The sequence below is a fragment of the Periophthalmus magnuspinnatus genome, chromosome 9, assembly GCF_009829125.3.
Source record: "Periophthalmus magnuspinnatus isolate fPerMag1 chromosome 9, fPerMag1.2.pri, whole genome shotgun sequence".
NCBI lineage: Eukaryota > Metazoa > Chordata > Actinopteri > Gobiiformes > Gobiidae > Periophthalmus > Periophthalmus magnuspinnatus.
This window is the reverse complement of record NC_047134.1, coordinates 22,160,501-22,178,489: the sequence shown is the minus strand read 5'-3', so window position 1 is coordinate 22,178,489 and position 17,989 is coordinate 22,160,501. Positions and strand designations below refer to the sequence as shown.

The window sequence follows — 17,989 nt, the reverse complement described above, 5'->3', positions numbered from 1 at the left end:
AATACCACAATGATAAAAATAAATAAATAAAAATAGATAGATGTGAATAGAATGTGATTTTCAGTAATCATAGTACTTTCTTTTATGTTACCATGTGACCTTATATCTGTGTAATCCCTCAGGCCTCCAGGCAATTTCCATAGTGCTCCAAGAGCGTATATTATGTGGTCTTATACTTATTCTGATAAAGCTCAAGATCATTCTAAAGGTACTCAGCAAAGCTTCATTTCTGGCCTATGAATGTTTTTTTTTTAGCACGGATACCTGCTTAAATTAGTGTTTTTGATAGTATCTGATTTTCAATGCTTTTTACAACCCTAAAACCAAACATATCACAATCAGGATTTTTACAAACTTTAAATCATTTTAAGGAGTAGTTTATTTGCAACACTTTGAAGACAGTAAACGAGAAGTCCATACACTGTACACTCAACTTAAATACAACTTAATTTAGCAATCCCACAGACATTACAGTTTCATGTGAAGTCCCGCGGCCCCTGGTGTTCTAGGGCAGTAATGGAGCTCATCTGGAGCGGGCGATGTTCTCGTTGGTCTCTGAAGCTTCCTTCAAAACCTGCATGACCAGAGCTGTCCTCCTCCTGGACTCATCCATCCTATGAGGGTCGGCCTCAGGGAGGTCCTGCCCACAACAGAGGAGCAGGGTTAGCCGGGGTTGGACCAGTGCTACGCTATTGTACAGGTTTACATTAAAGGGCCCATATTACTCTATTTTTTGATCTGTTATAATGTTATTTCCTCAAAAAACAAACCTGGAGTTGTTTTTTGTTCCATTCACACATGTTTAACACACAAATCCTGCATATTTAATCCTTCTCTCAAACGGAAAACAAACATGTGTGAGTAAAACAAAACACAACTCCAGGCAAGTTTTTGAAGAGGTAACAGCATTATAACATGGCTTAAAGCTCACAAGAGTCCATTTTGTGTAATATAGGATCTTTAAAGTGGGACTAAACACTAAATCCACTTTTTCCACTATTAAACTGTGTTTATGGTGTTTTATATACATAGCATTATTTACTGTTCCAAGTAATTTTTGGCAACTTTAGTGCAAACTAGGTACATTTGCAGATTTCTGGTCAAAATCATCTAAATCTAGGTTTGTGCTGCCTCCAGTGGCCACTGCAATTTCCAGTATTGCATGACATCGCACAGGATTGCCCTAATTACAGCCAGTTGATTCTGATTACAAACACCTGGCTACAGGGACAGAGTCTGAAGTGTGGATATGTGTTAGACTAATCATACTGTTCATTATACCTCCAGACCCCACCCCTCCTCCTGTCACTCTTCCCTGATTAGCAGCTCTATTTGAAAAGGGGTTGTGGACTGAGTTTAGTCTCACTTTAAAGGAGACATATTAGGTGAATTACATTTATGTGAGCTTTTTACCATGTTATGACAGTGTTCCCTCATCATTCACTTGTCATGTCATGTCCCAGCCTGCTTCAAGCTGTCCACCATTGTCCCCGTCCCCAAGAAGCCCAGGATCACTGGACTTAATGACTACAGACCTGTGGCGCTGACGTCTGTAGTCATGAAGTCATTTGAGCGCCTGGTCCTGCACCACCTCAAGTCCCTCACCTCCCCCCTCCTGGACCCTCTGCAGTTTGCCTACAGAGCCAATCGGTCTGTGGACGACGCCATTAACCTGGCCCTTCACTTCATCCTCCAGCATCTGGACTCCCCGGGAACCTACGCCAGGATCCTGTTTGTGGACTTCAGCTCTGCATTCAACACTATCCTCCCTGCTCTGCTCCAGGACAAGCTCGCTCAGCTCAACGTGCCTGACTCCACCTGCAGGTGGATCACTGAGTTCCTGACAGACAGGAGACAGCGCGTGTGGCTGGGGAAGAATGTCTCGGACACTCGGACTACCAGCACAGGATCCCCACAGGAATCCCACAGGGCTGTGTACTTTCTCCCCTGCTCTTCTCCCTGTACACCAACTGCTGCACCTCCAGCCACGACTCCGTCAAACTGGTTAAGTTTGCGGATGACACCATCCTCATCGGACTCATCTCGGACAGCGATGAGTCTGCCTACAGGAGGGAGGTGGACCGGCTGGTGTCCTGGTGCAGCAGCAACAACCTGGAGCTCAACGCCCAGAAGACAGTGGAGATGATTGTGGACTTCAGGAAAGTCACAGCCCCCCTGCCTCCCCTCACCCTGACGAACTCCCCCATCACCACTGTGGACTCTTTCCGCTTCCTGGGCACCTGCATCACCCAGGATCTCAAGTGGGAGCCGACCATCAGCTCCCTCATCAAGAAAGCCCAGCAGAGGATGTTCCACCTGCGGCAGCTGAGGAAACTCAAGCTGCCAGTCCAGATGATGGTGCAGTTTTACACTTCCATCATTGAGTCCATCCTCACCTGCTCCATCACTGTGTGGTTCGCTGGGGCCACTGCCAGGGACAGACAGAGACTGCAGCGCATTGTGCGCTCTGCTGAGAAGGTGATTGGCTGCAGCCTTCCATCTATACAGGACCTGTACGTCTCCAGGACTCGGGGGCGAGCAGGCCATATAGCAGCTGACACTTCTCACCCTGGACATGGACTATTTGAGCCACTTCCCTCTGGCAGGAGGCTACGGTCCATTGGGACCAGAACCTCTCCCCATAAGAACAGTTTCTTCCCCTCTGCTGTTTGTCTCATGAACACTTTATAATATCTGCACTAAACTGGACACTTAATAACACCGGTCACTTTAATAAGCCACTTTGCACTGTTGTTCTGATGCTGCTGTTGTACATATTTTCTCCCTTTAAGTATTTCATTAGATTTTTTTTAAGCATATCTTTTTAACTTTGTGCATGCCCTTATTTGTATTTGTATTTATTCAGTGTGTTTATGTTGCACTTTTTCACCAAATCAAGTTCCTAGTTTGTGAATTGTGTTCACAGACTATGGCAATAAAAGTCTTCTGATTCTGATTCTGATTCTGATTGTTGTACTTTGACAGATCCATGCATGTTTGAGTGATCCTGTATTGTGATGTATTTGATTCTTTGAGTGCTCAGAAAATGTCTGTTTGCCCACATCTCTGTATGTAGCTGTGATCATTTGAAAAGACACCGTGATACACATTCAAAAATGTCCCATAGCAAAAAATAAACTCACATAATGCTAATCTGCTGCTTGTTAGGGTGAAATGCCACTATGAAGGGTTGGAGCTGATCAGTTCTGTAGTTTTGAAATGGAAGTCAATGGACCTGTTTCTATAATTAAGCTATTTTAGGTATGGTTTATAATTAACAAAATGTAAAATTGTTATCCATTTATTGTAGTGGTACCAGAAACAGTACAGCAGTTGGATTTATACATTTGTAAACATGCTGTGTAGTGTAGTATACATTCACTTTTTACTTAAAAGATGCAGTGTGTAGCTTTTCTGGTGGGGGGAAGCAACCTGCTTGTACTCCACAGCATATCATTAAACATATGCATCTCAATGGTGATCACCATTAACAGGCCAAGTTACAGGTCAGTTCTGAATAAAAATAAATTTAAGAAATGTTTCATTCATTTTATGCTGGAGCATTACACGCTAAGCAATAATATCGCAATGGAGCATGTAGTACCCACCATCACTACACAGTATATCTTTAATATTGCCATTAGTTCATACTGGTTCTAGTGCGTTTGGATTGGAAATGTCAGTCTTTAAATTTCTTATTCAACACTGCCCTCCAGTGGACAGAAGCGGTGACTGTAGCAATGACCATATGATGACGAAGTATGGTCTGTCTGAGGTTCAAGTCAACAATAAGTCAACAATAAGTCAACAAAGCCACATTCCTGTGTTCAATAATGATTATGGGGTTTAAAATCAATCTTGCATACAGTTCCTCTAAGCAGGGTGATGTGATGCAGTTGGGTTGTTTTTCAGTGAACTGCAGCAACAGTGTCCTTCATTAGTGCATCATTAGCGTCTGACAATGTAAACTCACAGTGTGGGTCTATCTGCAGAATCAGTTTTCCATTAACACAGATGAAGTTTGTGACAGCTGTGGGTAAATAAAGTGTACAGACTGACCCTGAGCAGGTCCCTCCTACGTGATTCTTCCGGGGATATGATGGACCACATCCCGTAGCCCACCGCCAGCACACCGATCATGCTCGCGGAGGCCAGCATGGTCCTCAGGGCGCTCATCCCGGGCCGGTCAGAGAGCCGGGGGCTGCGGGACACCGGTGTCCTCGGGACGGTAGCAGACAGTCCACTGGACAGGGACACGCTGCGGAAGATTACAGCGGAAGAGGAAGAATACAGCGGGCAAAAGGCACTACTTTAAGAGGCAAAAGGACAGGAGACAAAGCAACGGGGCTGTGACTCCGGAGCCTTCAGATCTGCCATAACCGAGTTACGGAACCGTCATGACCCCGTCACGTGACTTTTTTTTTTTTTTTTACCGGCGGAGAGATGGGTCAGGTGACTGCGCCCCCGTGTGCTCCGGAGCCACCGGGGTCAAAATGAGACTCTTCAGAACATTAACTTATCCCAAACTCTAAATCTGTATGTCCATCATATGGCAGGTTTCATATTTGACTCTTTAGTGTCTGTGCGGCTGCGCACGCGCCCTGTCAGCGCCGTCTCTGCGCAGCCGCCGTCGCCATGTTGAATTGTCCCCTCAGATGTCAACAGTCCGTGGATTTGTCCAATGGTGTGTCCCGTGTGTCCGGGTGGTGCACACAGCGGGTTCATGAGCGTGGGTGTACAGGGGGACGGGTGTAAGCGCGGTCGGTACAGTTAGCTTGTCCCTGGTGGTCTCACTGTCTGCAGTGATGAGTTCGTTGACTCAGCGGAGCTCGGGCCTGGTCCAACGGAGAACAGAAGCCTCCCGGAGCGCGGCGGTCCCAGAGGAGGAGGAGGCCCGGCGGACGGACGACAACGACAGCGACGACGCCGAGGACTCCAAAGAAACACGGCTCACACTGATGGAGGAAGTGCTGCTGCTGGGGCTGAAGGACCGAGAGGTGAGCCCAAGTGTGTGGAGAGCCTCAGCCTGGCTCCTGGTGAATCGGTATTAGCTCAGTCAAAGCAGCCTACAATACTACACCCGCAGAGTGTGACAGTGTCCTACGATGGAGGGACATAAACAGAACTCTACTGAACATTTGAATCTGATCCAACTCAGATCGTTGGATCTCAAATATAATTGTGAATTAAATTATATAGACCAGAGCAGACACCTTTCTCCACCAATACATAGCAGCAAATGCCTTTTTAATGTGTATTGCTTTACCTGAGCTTCCTGCTCCAATTAGGCTATGGATATTCAGGCTACTATTATTTGTGACAGTGAAGCTTAATATATATACATCATTGTTACAACCTCTTGAAGTTTGCGTATTTGTTTTATTTTAAACGTTTTAATAGCCTTAATAAACCATTAAAGGTACAGCATGTAACTTTCAGGAGGTGGGACATCACCTGCATGATTCCATAGAAATAAAAAGTCAAAACTATACTTTGGAACAATCTCCTTGGATACAGATCTTTTATGCAACACTGAGGAAGATTATAGCCAAAGGAACCTTTCCATGGAAACAAGCAGGAGAAAGCCCTCTTCCAGGGCAAATAAGAGTCAGGTTTGTGGAGATACAAGCATGCTTTGAGTAAGACTCAACCTAAATGGGAAAACATGCTTTTATTTTACCCTATTCTTTGCTAAAAGTTACATACTGTAGCTTTTAACAAAGACTGAATTCATAATAAACTGTAGTTCAGGCTTAATAACTACTTGATTATTCCAACATCAAAACCCTTAATTAGATAGATACTAAGACTGAATCTTTTAAAACTATTTGTTCATTATGAATTAAGTGTGTGTTAGTGCTTTATTAAGGCTATTTAAAAGTTTAAAGACCATTGCCATATTTTTTTAAGCATGTCTTTTTAACTTGTGCATGCCCTTATTTGTATTTGTATTTGTATTTATTCAGTGTGTTTATGTTGCACTTTTTCACCGTATCAAGTTCCTAGTTTGTGAACTGTGTTCACAGACTATGGCAATAAAAGTCTTCTGATCTGATTCTGATTCATACCTGATCTAAAATGAGTCCGCTGCAGGACTTTACCCTCTGCCCTTTACACTATAATGAGACATGTCCAAGTCCACGTTCTCTGGCAATCATTATCTGTTTTCGATGCACAACAGTGAGATTTATGAGTGTGCTTAGTACTGTCTGTCCCCTTGTACATTTCATATTACCTGCTTGGTATAACTTTCCACCACAGCCCGCTTCCTGGTCTCAGATGTATGACCACTCCTGTCTTACCTGTACAACAGTCATTTAGGCACTTGTCTCCCCAATTAATTCACTGCTCAGTAATGTAGAAACCTGTGGGGGGTTGTAACAATACATCATAGAATGAGGCATCCTTTTCTTTCATGGCTAAAGAAGGAAACTATTAAATGCATTATACCAGTTTCTTACACGCTTAAAAATGTGAAAAACAGAACTAGTTAACGTTAAATAGTTTGCAGTAGCCAAAAGTTATTCCTCACTTACCTTATGCATTCTGAGCATCCCAATTATTCACATGATGAGTTTATAAGAGCTTTCCACAACTTTCAGAGACCAGAGCAGAGTTTGCAGTCACTAAGCATGCTAATGTGCACTTCCTGATTATCAGACTGTAAATAAAATTCTATATAATTAGATGCAGACAGTACATAGTGGACTTATTTTGACTACAAGAGCTGCTTATTCAATATATGTTTATCAGGGCAAGACACATTTTGCTCACAGGGCACAGGCCCTTTAACTTGAGTGTGGCAGCTATAGTCCCATTATTGTGCTTAATCAAGATTATAAATATGTACACATAGTATTTCTAAAAGACTATAAAATTGTTAATTATTATTATTATTACTACAGATTATGTTCTAATTTACCCAGGTGCATCTTTCCTTCTTTTCTGTGTGGATACTTTTCATTTTCATATTTGTTTCTAAATAAAATATCCATACAACACATTTACTTTGTTTAATTACAAGCCTTCTCAGTCGCTGACTTCTAAACATATTGCGTAGCGTGTTTTTGTTTTGTATTGTTTTTTGTGTTTGCTTGTTTTTTCTGTAAAAAAAAAAAAAATAAATAAAAAAAAAAAATATATATATATATATATATATATATATATACATACACACAATATATTAGATACAAGATTTAAAAAGGTTAGGATAAAGATCATTATAATGTCCCCAACAATCATGGAAACCTAAAATATGTGTACGCAGGGCTATACATCCTTCTGGAATGACTGCATCTCCTCCGGGCTGCGGGGCTGTATGCTCATTGAGCTGGCTCTGAGAGGACGCCTGCAGCTGGAGACCAACGGGATGAGGAGGAAGGCTCTTCTGGCCAGGAAGGTACTAGCCTCAACCACCAACCACAAACATCAACCACTAACCCAACCTAAGTGCAAGCTTTATATTAACAGTTTAATACGAACAGATAGCTCCACAACACTTGATTACATAACTCCCCTAAATGTTGATGGTAAAAAGGGGCTTGGGGTGAATTTGTAGGATATTAAAATTACAGAATTCGGGCAAAGTAATCAAAATCGGCCCTGCATATTGGCTCAAAAATATCGGCAGAGGTTATCAGTCATCAGTTGCTGTGGATTCTAAACAACCGATACAGGCATTAGCCATAAAAAACCCATATCAGTTGATCTCTGCCTAAGCCTCAACCACCAACCACCAACAGTATGAAATGTTATTGGTGTGGATCAAACTGCCAACCTTTGGGACAATCGGTGAATGTCTCTACTCTGCAGGAATGTGTATACGACCAGCAGAGAAATAACAAAAACGTTTCTTCCAGAGACTTCTTCATATGTTACAGACTATTGGGTCAGTGGCTTGTGGTCAGTGTTTACATGCATGCATGATTTTGCTGGTTAGGGTTGGGGATATTTTCTTAACATTTCATCCCATTTTGAGTTCACATGTAACCACAACCAATGTGCACATGCTGCTCCACCACTACACACTGACATGATTTTGCCTCTCACCACAGCTACTGTGAGAGGAAACTTTGATGATGACACATTTATGGACTCTTAAAAAATATATTTAATAAATAATATGATGTGACTCTTGAATCAAACTTGGAAGTACCTAAGTCACTGTTGCATTGTCCTATGTTCATCTAATTGTTGAATTCAATGTACAGTGTACAATGTACAATGATTCCCTTCCATTTTCCTCTGAACTAGTGCTAAATGCCCCATAATGCAGTGCTGTGTCTATTGGCTCACTGTGCAGGTGCTGTGTAAGTCTGACGCTCCCACTGGAGACGTGCTCCTGGACGAGGCCCTCAAACACATCAAGGAGACACAGCCCCCAGAGACTGTGCAGAGCTGGGTGGAGCTGCTTAGCGGTGAGTGCAGCTCAGACTTGTTTATACTGCTATTACTGTACTACTTGAGACATTCACGACGTTTGTATGCACAGAGAACTCTTCAGTGGTCTAAACAACCAAATTCTCTTTTTCCCAAAACCTGTCAGACTTCTCTTATCCCAGTCTAGCAGGACCAAAGAACCAAATAGGTGTGAAACGTGGGCTAGGAGGCATTCAGGGATGTCTAATAATTTAGCATTTAGCACTAAACCTTTGCAGGTATAGCTTCTATAAGGCCTATTATGCATACTACCAAACGTTTGTCAGAAATACATAGTGATACAAGTGACATTGCATTTACATTGATCATTTGATTATCAGTGAGACATGCTAGAAACTGCATTATTGAAACGGTATTTGCTCTCCACAGCACAACCACATTGAAGCTCCATTAGGTTTTGCTTTCACTTTAAGGTAGCGATACAGAACAATAAAACAACAGAAGCCAGTGTGCTGTGCGTTCCCGCGGTGCAGGGACTGTGGTTTGTCAGTGCTGCTGATCTAAAACGAGTAAATGTCCAAATACATTTCTAATATCTTTCTGGCTGTTTCTTGCCTTGTGCAGTTGAATGCCTCTCTAAGTCTGCTCCTCATGCAAACTGGACAGTGTTGTTATGTACAGGAAGCATCCGAGTACGTATCGGCTTCTCCAAATGTCTCATTGAGATCTTTTAGACTTGAACTTTGACACCTCAGTCGTAGTTCCTGGGTTTATATGTATTTTGATAAATCTGTTCAAATTAGACTAGGTCAGTTATCTGATTTTGTGGCATGCACGTAAATGTAGTGAGCATCACATTATTCACTGTTCATTAGATATTTAAAGGCCCATATACGCTATTTTCTGATCTACATTATAATTTTGTTTCCTCATTAAAAACATACCTAGGGTTGAGTGTTGTTTCTACAAAGATTTAAATAGCTAAAATATTAAGGTTGAGCGTGCATCCAGGTTTCTCTCAGACATTGTGTTGTTATTGCCTTCTTTAAGGAGAGACATGGAACCCTCTTAAGCTGCACTACCAGCTAAGGAACGTGCGTGAGCGCCTGGCCAAGAACCTGGTGGAGAAGGGAGTGCTGACCACTGAGAAGCAGAACTTCCTCCTGTTCGACATGACCACACACCCGCTCACCAACAGCACCATCAAGCACCGGCTCATTCGCAAGGTGCAGGAGGCCGTGCTGGACAAGTGGGTGAGCGAGCCCCAGCGCATGGACAAGAGGCTACTGGCCCTCATCTTCTTAGCCCACTCCTCAGACGTGCTGGAGAACGCCTTCGCCCCCCTCCTGGACGAGCAGTACGACCTGGCTATGAAGAGGGTCCGCCAGCTGCTAGAGCTCGAACCAGAGACCGAGAGCACCAAGCCCAACGCCAACGAGCTGCTGTGGGCCGTGGTGGCTGCCTTCACCAAATGAACCAGGTCTATGTCATGTGGTGTGGTGGGCCCTCAACAAATGAACCAGGTGTATATTATGTGGGCCCTCAACAAATGTACAAAGTGTATATCATGTGGGCCCTCAACAAATGAACCAAGTGTGTGTTGTGGGCCACACCAGATGAACCAGGTCTGTGCTATGTGGAGGGCCCTTATCAGATGAACCAGGTCTGTGCTGCGTGGAGGGCCCTCACCAGATGAACCAGGTCTGTGTAATGTGGGTCCCTCACTAAATGTACCAGGTTTGTGCTGTGTGAAGCCTCACCAGATGAGCTAGATCTATGCTGTGTGGTGTGGGCCCTCACCAGATGAGCCAGATCTATTCTGTGTTTTGTGGGCCCTCACTAGATGCACCAGGTCTGTGCTGTGAGCACTCACCAGATGAGCCAGGTCTGTGCTGTGGGAGGCCTTCACCAGATGAACCAGGTCTGTGCCATAGACTGTATATATGAGTAGCCATAGCTAACCTGCTAGCCGCCGCATTCCAAACAGGAAGTGAGCGCTTTTGACTCCATTGACTTTGGCACCAATTCACTTTTTACTGCAAAACCGTCCTCCCTCTTTGTAAAATCTGCTGGCTCATCATTTTGATCTTAAATATTAATTTTAACCCACTTTATACAGTCTATGGTCTGTGCTGTGTGGGACCTCACTAGATGATCCAGGTCTGTGCGGTGAGACATTGGACAGGCTGTGAAGGAGTAGGAGTAGGGAGTGTCTCTGGACTGCATTTGAACTCTGATCGTAGCCCACAGGAGACTACAGATATTTAACCAATTTTTGCTTAAAGGTGCACCATGCAACTTTTCAGGTGGAGAGTCACATGCTTGCTTCATGGAGATGTTATTGCTTTGTCTGGAATGTTCTACACTATGGAATTACATGTATCTATCTTACATTTATTTACTAGTGTTTGAATAAATGAAAAAAATAATAATGCTAAAAAATCCCTTGAAAGCAGGCTTGCCTTTCCACAGATATGACATAACTTGGCCTGGCCCATCTACGCAGTGTAGTAGCAAAAAAGTGCATTTAGTGTTTGGTTCCACTTTAATACTTTACTTTACTTTTGAGCATTCCCGGCAAAGCAATACCATCTGCTACTGACATGACCCTTCACCAGAAAAGTTCCATACTACACCTTTAAATGTACTAATGTCCACTTTAGAGATGAGCGTGGTGGAATATATTTTCATACTAACCAGGTCTTTGAACAAGATAGACATAACATTTACTGTGTGACAACCCCAGCCTCAGACAACAGCATCTTCCTCACTTAACGGGGTGTGTGTGTTCTATGTTTGACCCTTCACTGCTGTGTTCATGTGGTCAGAAATGACAGGGTCACACACTGAACACACCTCACCTGTCCATGAGCAGGTCTGCCAAACTGAACAGTGGTCTGAGGAGAGTTGGTTTAAATGAAAGACTCGTTTAGAGACTAATCGATTTTAAGTGAGTTGATTTAACTTGGTAACAACCAGGAATTACTGTAGGGAACTAATCTGATTGGTCAAAATTTGCCTATTAAATAACTGATCTTTTTGATTCCTTAATTATAAGCTACAGAAGAAAAAGGCCAATAGGAAACCACCATCTCTGTGAATTTTACACTCAGAGTTTTGACTGTTTAATTTGGAGGCTTGAAAATATTTGTGCTGAATATGTAATAGGTGATTACAAAAAAACAAAAAACAAAAAAAAAACAACACATTGAAGATGTGTTGAACTTACAAATTTCAAACAGGGAAATTCAACAGAATTTTAAATAATCTTCCATACTAAAAGCCCTGCTGCGGAACACTTAACCCCAAAATATAGACTAATATAGAAGCATTTATTAATTACAGTTGTACTTTTCAAAGCTACCTTAATTAACGTGTCCTTACTGTGAGGTCTGACTCGTAACTTGGCCTGGAAGTGGGGCATCTACTTGTGTCCACAGAGATGCTGCTTTGTGATGCGCAGACTGTATGACTGTACTTATTTGCCTACATTTGTGTCCATCTTAAAATGTTATCTGTGTGTAGGAGTGCTATAGGAGAGTGTTTGGTTCACCGACATGTCTGTTTACTTTTGGTTTGTAATAGTTGAGTTGACCATATAATTGAGGGGCATATCACCTGAAATGTTCCACAGTACGGAGCATTTAATACTTCTCAAGCAAAGGGCAAACTGTTGATTGTAAAAGTATGTTCCCATTCCTCTCATCGCTGGCAGATCTCCACAATTGATCATGTTTTTCTATTCTCTGAATGTGTTTGATTTGTCCTGGGATCAGTCTCTGATAAGACATACCTCATGTGTGCATCAGGCCTTACGGACCTGAGCCCTTCAGTGCCGTAGGGGGGTGGAGGGAGTCTGCGATCTCAACACTGCTACATCTTTGGACAGAGCAGTTTGTGTCTAACTCGCCTTGTGGTCAAAAGTGGTGCATTTGGGGATCATTGCTGCAATTTTTGTGTGTTTCTGTCTCCATTTGGCAACACACTTAATGACAACATCTGTGTGATTAAAACAATGTGTGTGTGTTTTTACAAATATTAAAATCTAAAAACATTGAGCATAATTGTCATCTTTGGACAATATTAAATAGCTTTTATTACAATGGTGGGGATAGTGGATTACTCATTAGTGGTACCTAGGAGTGAATAAATCATCTTCTGAGGGTTGTCCGTTTATACTCTTAATGAGAGGCATCAAGACATGAATACCAGAGAAGTGAACATAAGCAGCACTGTAACAACCAGACACTTTTGTCTAACGTGTTACTTTATTTTAAAAAAAACTTGGGGGTCTTCCCCACACCCATGTGTAATAATTAGCATCCATTCACACCGCAGCACAAACTGGACTGTCACACAGCCTCAACAGGTTCAACAGTAGCCCCAACAGGACAAAAATCTACACACATCAAACACATATGGAAATCTATGAGTGAAAGGTGAGAGCTGAGAGGACTATGTCCTCCTGATGGCATCATCAATGTCTGAGATCTGCTCCTTCAGCTGGTTCCACTGCTCCGGGTTCAGAGATATCCCTAAAACATAAACATCACTCATTATTTACCATTTATAAGGGCAGCATTAAGTATTGTATTGATAAATACACCCAAATAACAGACACAACTTCCTCTAAGTAGTATCTCAAGTTGAACCATTCATTAAAGCCATAAGTTCAATATAACTGGTTCAGACATACAGGTGATCTTTCACTGTCATCAGCTTTTGATGCACAGGCAGAGCTCACCTTTCTTGCCCGGCTTCATCTCTCCATCCTGGTTCATCCAGTACTCTCTGATGTCGATGAGGATTTTCCCCTTGAAGTCACGCACACTCACATACCGCATCTTTCCAATCTGAAAAAACAACAGTCATAAATTCTCACTCTGATCTGCTGAACACATTTTGTAAAAGGGACTCCTCCTCTCCAGGGCCCAGCACAGAGTCCAGTAATGTTCACTGTTTAACAATGGTCATCTCAGGGGTCTCTAGGGGGCAGAGATGTAGCTCTTATACATGTCATTTATAAGAGCTACATCTAGTGACTGCACTAGGGCTGCTCAACATTTTGATATATTTTATAAATTACAACCATGTGTAATTAATATAGCTGCTGTACACAGATATTGCAATATATGAATATACTTTGACTCCGTGTGAGTTCAGTTTAATTAAATTGTAAATGTCAAACAGATACGAAACCAAAATATGGACAAATAAGATCATGGCTTCATGGCTTAACGCTGACTACAAAATTCTTTCCTTAATATAATACCTTATTGCACTAGGTCCTATCACAATCAATTAGTATCTGAATACTGTGTTAATTTTCAAATAGAGAAGTATAGATTTGTGTAAGTTATAGTTAGTTGGTACTGAACATGTTTAGAGTTATTGATAAACACGAGTTTAAAGAGGGGCATTTTACTTCTATGGGGTATTAATTGCTAACACATAACATATTTAGATCACCATGTTACATCTTACCGTTTTCAAAATGGTATATTCGCAAAAGACAACATATGGGTTTTTATAACTTTCACTTCTGTGTCCCCTCTCATTTTGCGCATGCATCACAGCACTATCAACGTATATCCTGCTAATGAAACTACTGCACATCACATCAGGTTTGTCAAGCTGCTCTGTACAGTTTTGTGTCCTGATTTTGTGTATCTATGAAGAATTACCATGAGAAAGCATGGGTGACATAAGGCTTGTCAACTGTGCATTGGGCAAATTCTAGAGCATATCTACGAGCTGGCACAGACTAGCTTGAGTGCATGCTGACCTGGAACATGTTGTCCTCGCTCTTGCTACCGCTGCTCTTAGATGCAGCTGCAGGTTTGGAGGACTCTCCGGTCTTTAGTTTCTTCGCAGCTGGTTTCTCTGGTGCACTGCTCTTCTTCTTCTTCGCCTAAAACACACAAAAGCCACTGTTGTGTCACGTTAACCTGATCATTAAGAATGTTTGACTCCATTAAGCTAGCAACGTTTTTTGTCACTTAGCACCATACTGGATGTATCAAAGACTGGTGACCGGTTTTCATGTTTTTCTAATTATGACTTTGTTTGGTAGGATAGTTCCTGTGGTAAATATTTATCATAGTTTTACATCTGGTAAGTGACAGTTTGTGGAAAAATATTAGTAAGTTGAAAAGAAAAGTACAAAAATACAGGAAGTAGCAGAGATGTCATCAACACAAAAATTCCATTCAAAATGCAGACAATTTAAGTACAAGAAAGGCATTTTTCAGACAGTTTAAACCTTCATTTAACAAAATAAAGGTGTTGTCAGTTATATTTATTGGTCTAATTGTAACTACTATACAATTTAGACAAATTTTGGCCCTTGTTAAAATTATGGTTGTTAGGTAAGAGTTATTAAATTACATCTGCTGCCGTCTCCACCCAAGTAATATTTTTAAATATGATGATGTCAGCTAATGTTTTAGAGAAGTCTAACATACACATTTACTAACCTTTCATATGCACTTCAAGGATTTCACTATTGTCTTGTCATGGTATCAAGAATTGTGTATAATCAGAAACAGCAGCAGGAATTACAATTACGGAACAGATTAACAGGTAAAGGGGAAATGAGGGTGTCCAGAATGAGATGGTTTGGATATGTACATACAGCGAGGTTAGCTGGTGTGGGGCAGGACACATGTTGTCACAATACAAAATTTTCAAATTTCGATACTAATTAATACTCGATACTCAGTACCGATTCCGCTACCATGATAATATAAAAAAAAAAAAACACTCTTTATTTTAGACAATAGAATGTGATTTTCAGCATTAAATGATAGTACTTACATTTATATTACCATGTGACCTTATATTTGTGTAATCCCTCAGTCGTCCAGGAACGTCCCATAGTGGTCCATGGGTGTATACTAGTCTATGTGGTCTTATACTATACTTATATTAGATTATAATTTTGCTCAAATGGGATAAAGTATTTTTAGTATTGATTAGTGTCTAATTTTTGATACTTGTGACAACCCTAGTCATGATACTGGTACTTGTATACACACCTTAGTCTCCACTTCACTGTCAGAGTCGCTCCCAGATGTGGACGAAAGCATTTCCTTGGATTTAGGCATTCTGAAGACGACATACAACAAGTATTAGTGACATTAATTGGCTTCACTTTTCTTGATCTCATAATCAGTTAAAGGTGCTTAAAGGTCCCCTATGACACAAAATGCATTCTTGTGACCTTTAAGTTGTTTTATTCACACATTTGAGTAATCCTTTATTAGTCTGTCTTCATCTCCAAAGCTCAAAATGCTCTGTTCCACCTTGTGATGTCACACAGTGGTAGTTTTCATGTTAATGTAATATCTACCTTTTACTTTTTGTTTAGTAGAGATTGGAAATTCCACGTCTGAAATGAACCAAATGATCCTAGTGAAGTTGTATACGTTTAAAAACACGGGGGAGCACTTCCTGTATTGCCACATGACATCACAAGGTTGATCAGAGTGTTTTCTGTTTGAGAGAAGATCACCTAAATATGAAGAGTTTATGCAAAACACAATTTATGATTAGGAAACATTATAACATAGATCTGAAAATGGGCCCTTTCACAAATACCTTGATAGATTGTTAATGTAAGTGGATTCGATTCTCTACCGATACTGGTTGGGTGACTGTATGGTAATGCCATACTGTGAAATATTTCAGGCAAACGCTATTCATGCTATGGCAATCGTTCTCAGTGGTCATAGCAATTAAGCAATTCAAATTAAAATATTATACATTTTGCATGAGTAAAGGTCCCCACTTAGTCCTTCAAATCAGGCAGGAATTGTTCGTCTGAAACCTATGAACAGTATCTCCGTAAATACAAGCAGATGGCAGATCCTACACCAGAAATGTTCCGTTGTGCACCTTTAAATAAAATTAATGGATTTTACACTCGTTTCATGTAGTAAGCAGTCAATAGCAGAAATATAAAACTCCAGCTAATACTATACTAACACTGATGCTACGTGCTTGGATAAAGGGAAGTGCTTCGCAGCTCCGCTCGCAGCGTGCAGCCTTCAGCGCGGCTAACGGTGCTAACTGTGCTAACACGGAGGCGCAAACGCCAGCCGCCAACTGCGCCTTTTAACCTCCACACAAGCCAACATGTTTAGGCTCGGACATGGCTCGGGACGCACAGCCCGTGGTGCAGATATTAGAGGTATTCTTACGTGTTTTGGGAAAGTGAAAAAGACGCGCCGTTAACAGGAAACCGGAAACAGGAAACAGGAGCTTCTGCTGCTGGTCCACCGTGAGCGCGCGTGGAGACAGACGCGTCACCGCCTCTGCCTCCCCGGGGGAGCTCGTGCACGGGGTCTAATCAGAATCAGAATCAGAAGACTTTTATTGCCATAGTCTGTGAACACAGTTCACAAACTAGGAACTTGCTTCGGTGAAAAAGTGCAACATAAACACACTGAATAAATACAAATACAAATAAGGGCATGCACAAAGTTAAAAAGATATGCTTAAAAAAATCAAATGAAATACTTAAAGGGAGAAAATATATACAACAGCAGCATCAGAACAACAATGCAAACATGGCTTATTAAAGTGACCGGTGTTATAAAGTGTCCAGTTTAGTGCAGATATTATAAAGTGTTCATGAGACAAACTAATGATCTGGACGCAAATAAAAATTAACACAAATGTGCAAATTTTGAACAAATACTTTATGTTATAAACAAATTACCAATTGAACTGTTGAGATTTTGCATTATAATAGGCTGGTAAATAGGTTTCACAGCTATTGGGGAGTAACTAAATACAAATTCTGAATACAAATCTCATCACTGATTATAAATGCGTAAATATCACATACATAAAAATACATCAGAACAGAAATCCATCTCTCATGTTGTAAAAATTTGTGAACTACAGTCATACTTTGCTTCAGGGCGGGCCCAGCCTATAAACAGACAGCTGCTTAGGGCCCCGAGGTCTCCTGAGGACCCCCAAGAGCTCATACATTAATATTGAAAATAATGGTTGGAAAGTTTTCTGAAAACTAAATGGCACTCGGATGGTTTTACTAGTCTACATATCCATTTTAAACGATTAGAGATTTTATTTATTATTATTTATTTTGGCTAAATATGTGCTGCTACATTTTTTGACTCGGGCAGTGGTGTGGACAGCTACGTGTTTCCACTGGTGTGAAGGACCCTTCTCCACCAGGTGCGCTGTGGGTGCGCCGAGGCAGCAGAGGGACATTTCAAGTGTGAGTGTTTTACAGACTAGTTAGTGAAGTTCAGTTCATCTAAAGTTCGGGACAAATCATGAAGAGTCCAGAGGAAGATCGTTTGGGGAAAGAGAGACTTTTCAGAGGGGACTCAAAATATGCCACCATTTTACACCTGTGGACCTGCAGATAAAACAGTGAGACTGGACGTGTATAATTCTGCAGACAGGACACATCAGAGCAGCAGAGGACAGCAGGTAAGTCCTTTATTACACTGGCTGTTTGTGGTTGTGGCTCGTTCTTTTGTGGTAATTCTTTTATATTTAGCACCTCCTCTTTGCAGACTGCGCTCCGCACTAACTGCTACCGCGCAAACTGCTACCGTGCAAACTGCTAACG

The 17,989-nt window shown here is 41.6% G+C and overlaps 3 protein-coding genes across 4 annotated transcripts; 1 reads left to right on the top strand and 2 right to left on the bottom strand.

Moving 5' to 3' along the window:
- Positions 1-361: 361 nt before the first annotated feature.
- LOC117376520 (ubiquinol-cytochrome-c reductase complex assembly factor 3) lies at positions 362-4,422 on the bottom strand. The gene is made up of 2 exons (XM_033973018.2): positions 4,060-4,422; positions 362-640 (listed from the first exon to the last, which is right to left on the bottom strand). Exons 1-2 carry the CDS (start codon positions 4,174-4,176, stop codon positions 524-526), a joined length of 234 nt encoding a protein of 77 aa, XP_033828909.1. The 5' UTR covers positions 4,177-4,422; the 3' UTR covers positions 362-523.
- A 192-nt stretch (positions 4,423-4,614) lies between these two features.
- Positions 4,615-12,436, top strand: LOC117376394 (Golgi phosphoprotein 3). 2 transcript variants are annotated; one of them, XR_008648829.1, is made up of 5 exons: positions 4,615-4,997; positions 7,268-7,399; positions 8,303-8,417; positions 9,430-10,004; positions 10,043-12,405. XR_008648829.1 is itself a non-coding variant. In XM_033972859.2 (4 exons), exons 1-4 carry the CDS (start codon positions 4,806-4,808, stop codon positions 9,852-9,854), a joined length of 864 nt encoding a protein of 287 aa, XP_033828750.1. In that variant the 5' UTR covers positions 4,615-4,805; the 3' UTR covers positions 9,855-12,436. The 2 variants fall into 2 exon arrangements, 1 of the variants encoding a protein (XP_033828750.1); XM_033972859.2 differs by having other exon boundaries at positions 9,430-12,436.
- A 189-nt stretch (positions 12,437-12,625) lies between these two features.
- Positions 12,626-16,656, bottom strand: LOC117376395 (activated RNA polymerase II transcriptional coactivator p15-like). The gene is made up of 5 exons (XM_033972860.2): positions 16,581-16,656; positions 15,417-15,486; positions 14,165-14,290; positions 13,124-13,232; positions 12,626-12,914 (listed from the first exon to the last, which is right to left on the bottom strand). Exons 2-5 carry the CDS (start codon positions 15,483-15,485, stop codon positions 12,835-12,837), a joined length of 384 nt encoding a protein of 127 aa, XP_033828751.1. The 5' UTR covers position 15,486; positions 16,581-16,656; the 3' UTR covers positions 12,626-12,834.
- Between the last annotated feature and the right edge of the window lie 1,333 nt (positions 16,657-17,989).

Coding starts and splice junctions, on each gene's coding strand:
- LOC117376520 (XM_033973018.2), bottom strand. CDS start 4,176: ATGAGCGCCCTGAGGACCATGCTGGCCTCCGCGAGCATGATCGGTGTG. Junction 641..4,059: donor GTAGGAGGGACCTGCTCAGG/GTCAGTCTGTAC, acceptor TGTTGTGGGCAG/GACCTCCCTGAGGCCGACCC.
- LOC117376394 (XM_033972859.2), top strand. CDS start 4,806: ATGAGTTCGTTGACTCAGCGGAGCTCGGGCCTGGTCCAACGGAGAACA. Junction 4,998..7,267: donor TGGGGCTGAAGGACCGAGAG/GTGAGCCCAAGT, acceptor ATGTGTACGCAG/GGCTATACATCCTTCTGGAA. Junction 8,418..9,429: donor CTGGGTGGAGCTGCTTAGCG/GTGAGTGCAGCT, acceptor GCCTTCTTTAAG/GAGAGACATGGAACCCTCTT.
- LOC117376395 (XM_033972860.2), bottom strand. CDS start 15,485: ATGCCTAAATCCAAGGAAATGCTTTCGTCCACATCTGGGAGCGACTCT. Junction 13,233..14,164: donor GCGAGGACAACATGTTCCAG/GTCAGCATGCAC, acceptor TTGTTTTTTCAG/ATTGGAAAGATGCGGTATGT. Junction 12,915..13,123: donor GATGAAGCCGGGCAAGAAAG/GTGAGCTCTGCC, acceptor TTTATGTTTTAG/GGATATCTCTGAACCCGGAG.